The sequence below is a fragment of the Charadrius vociferus genome, unplaced genomic scaffold, assembly GCF_000708025.1.
Source record: "Charadrius vociferus isolate BGI_N301 unplaced genomic scaffold, ASM70802v2 scaffold971, whole genome shotgun sequence".
Classification (NCBI taxonomy): Eukaryota; Metazoa; Chordata; class Aves; order Charadriiformes; family Charadriidae; genus Charadrius; species Charadrius vociferus.
The window spans coordinates 379,162-381,570 of record NW_009646664.1 but is presented as its reverse complement, the minus strand read 5'-3'; the positions used below and the strand labels follow the sequence as shown (position 1 = coordinate 381,570).

At 58.7% G+C, this 2,409-nt stretch overlaps 1 protein-coding gene across 1 annotated transcript in view; it reads right to left on the bottom strand.

Annotated features, from left to right (window-relative positions):
- FASTK (Fas-activated serine/threonine kinase) overlaps positions 1-2,272 on the bottom strand; it is a gene marked incomplete at its 3' end in the record, with an annotated part of 11,280 nt that extends 9,008 nt beyond the window's left edge. The window contains exon 1 of the mRNA XM_009889190.1: positions 1,708-2,272. Coding sequence (XP_009887492.1) covers positions 1,708-2,272 — 565 coding nt within the window. The remainder of the gene's footprint in view (positions 1-1,707) is intronic.
- Positions 2,273-2,409: the final 137 nt, after the last annotated feature.

The following is a 2,409-nucleotide window of genomic DNA, read 5'->3' as shown; positions in this document are numbered from 1 at the left end:
CACCAGTGCACCTGCACCACGGAAAAAGTCATGTGGAGCCGTTGGATTATTCCCACCCACTCAACCAAAGTCCTTTAGGCCATCCACAAAAGCAAGGTTTATTTCTTAAGTCTTAAACTTCTTAAAGATAAGTAACACGCCTCACAAAGTACTTTAAAAGAAGTTTTGGTTGGAAAACAAATAAGACACCAACACATTACCAAAATAAAAACTGCCCGCGTACGACAGGAATTAGTCTTTTCACATTTTTAACCTTCTTCCATTTTCTAGTTTAGCTTCAGTCTTTCAAACTCGGCTCCTGGGGAAAGTACTTTCCTCCAGCTCTGGACGTATTATTCAACCACGGAAAGACAAGGGGCCAGGCACACAGTGCGGTTACGAAAAAAGGCAAAGGCCATCCTTCGTGTGTCAGGAGAGATATTTTCAGGAGACGCATGAAGCATTATGCACCGTATGAGGCCCTGGTAGCCCACTGGTCTCCTAAGCCAGCTGACAAGATTTCAGTTTTCAAAAGGGCTTTAAAGCAACTAAGGCAGCATGGGGTAAGTTGCTGCGTTTTATCGTTAATCAAAAATCAGTCAGAAGGTGGAAAGTGAAGAATTAGTCTGAGCAGTTGCTTTGTTCCTTAAAAAAGGCCTCAAAAAGGCGGGTTAGCACTTTTATTAATGAGCGGGTAAGCGTGGTGAGCAGGGAAGGGCGACTGACGGAGAACAAAGTGTGGGTCAAAACCAGAGCAGGCTGGGGGGAGCCCAGCTGAGGGGAGAGGCGCCTGGCAGCCCAGAGTTCAGTGTCAACAAACACAAGGCGCCGCGAGACAGAGGGGGGAAGAGCAGAAACTTCTTCCCTCCCCCCTTCAGCGGGATCTAGAGTTACTGCATCAACCCACGGCCGGGACCAGGCGCCTCCGTACGCGGCTCAGCCTCAGCCCCAGCCCAGCATGCAGCTGCAGTGGGGAAAAAAAAAAGCAAACAGCATGGCAGGAGACGTGCGCGTGGGACAGAGCAGCGCGGGGCTGGCAGGAGGTGGGGAGGGCAGGCACCTGCTGCCGCAGGCAGCCGCCAGGCGTCATCCCCTTCCTCACAGCAGGAGAATCCGCAGGGCCCCGGTCCAGCGAAGGGGGAGCCCCCCAGGACACGGCCCACCGGCTTGCCCAAAGGCTGCTGCTGCGCTGGAACCCAAACCGGCCTGAACCTTGTCTCATGAATATTAAACGCTCAGTGACACGGGCCTCACGGCCGGCAAAGGGTTTAGCCAAGACCCCGCCTCTCACACCTCGATGGTCAAATGTTTTCTGATTTTCAGGGATTGGAACAAAACTCAAGGAGTGGTTTATCCCGATCCCACCAGGCAGCGCTGGCTTCGGCTGCCCTTCGGCCCGCCGTGCCGGGTGCTGCAGCCAGCCGAGCCCCCCCGAGCAGTCAGTCTGCCTGACTCCCTTCCTGCTGCGTACCCCAAGCAGAGCCTTCTCCTTCGAAGGGCACAGCTCCACCTGCCACAAAGCCACCATCGCATGTAAATCCACACACAAGCCCAGACACTGGCTCCAGTTCCGGTACGCCCTTCCTCCTTCCGTGGCAGCCGGACCGGCAAGTTCTCCTTTCACCTCACGAACGCAAGCACTGGCCCGTGTCCCGCCGCCCTGCCCGCCTCCCCCATTTGCTGCGGACAGCCCCGCACAGGCAGACACCAGCAGCCCGGGACACTCACCCAGCGCGGCAGCGGCGTACAGGCAGTTGACAATGCTGAAGTTATCAAACTTGGAGCAGCCGCTGATGATGGCCTGACAGAGAGTCTGAAACTCCGGCTGCTCCAGCACCTGGCCAGGCCCGCGGCTCTCCCCGTTCACCGTGGCCTGCTGCTGCTGCTGTAAGAGCTGGCCCAGCTTGTGCAGGGCGATGGGGTAGTGGCTGGCGGACACCTTGCTGGGGTTCTGCGTGACCCACCGCAGCACTTCCCCCACACTGCGCGAGCGCTCTATCAGACGCTTCATTGTGAAGAAGGTGTCATAACTCATCTTCTCGTGGATGAAGTTCCAGCTCTTCCTCTTGCCATGGCCTCGAGTCCTGTAGGTGTCCGGGGGAAAGGTGTGCAGCAGCCCATGGCCGTAGGGGTCCAGGGGGAGCAGCACAGCCCGCCCCTTCGCTTTGCCTGCACAGTAGCAGGCGGGATACATCCCGGCCCCGCTCCGGTCACCAGCAGCCAGGCCCTGCAGGACTCCGGGCCGCGCGCTCTCCCGGGTCAGAGCACGGAGCCATGGCAGCAGGCGCAGCATGGCGAGGGCAGGGCGGCTCGGGAGGCTTCAGAGAACCGGGAGACCCTGGGGACGAGAGCGGGGTGAGGGGGGCAGTGAGCCTGTGCCTCTGGGGCGGCTGGAGCCAGCGAGGGACGCACCGAGCCCGGGCCCGGGCC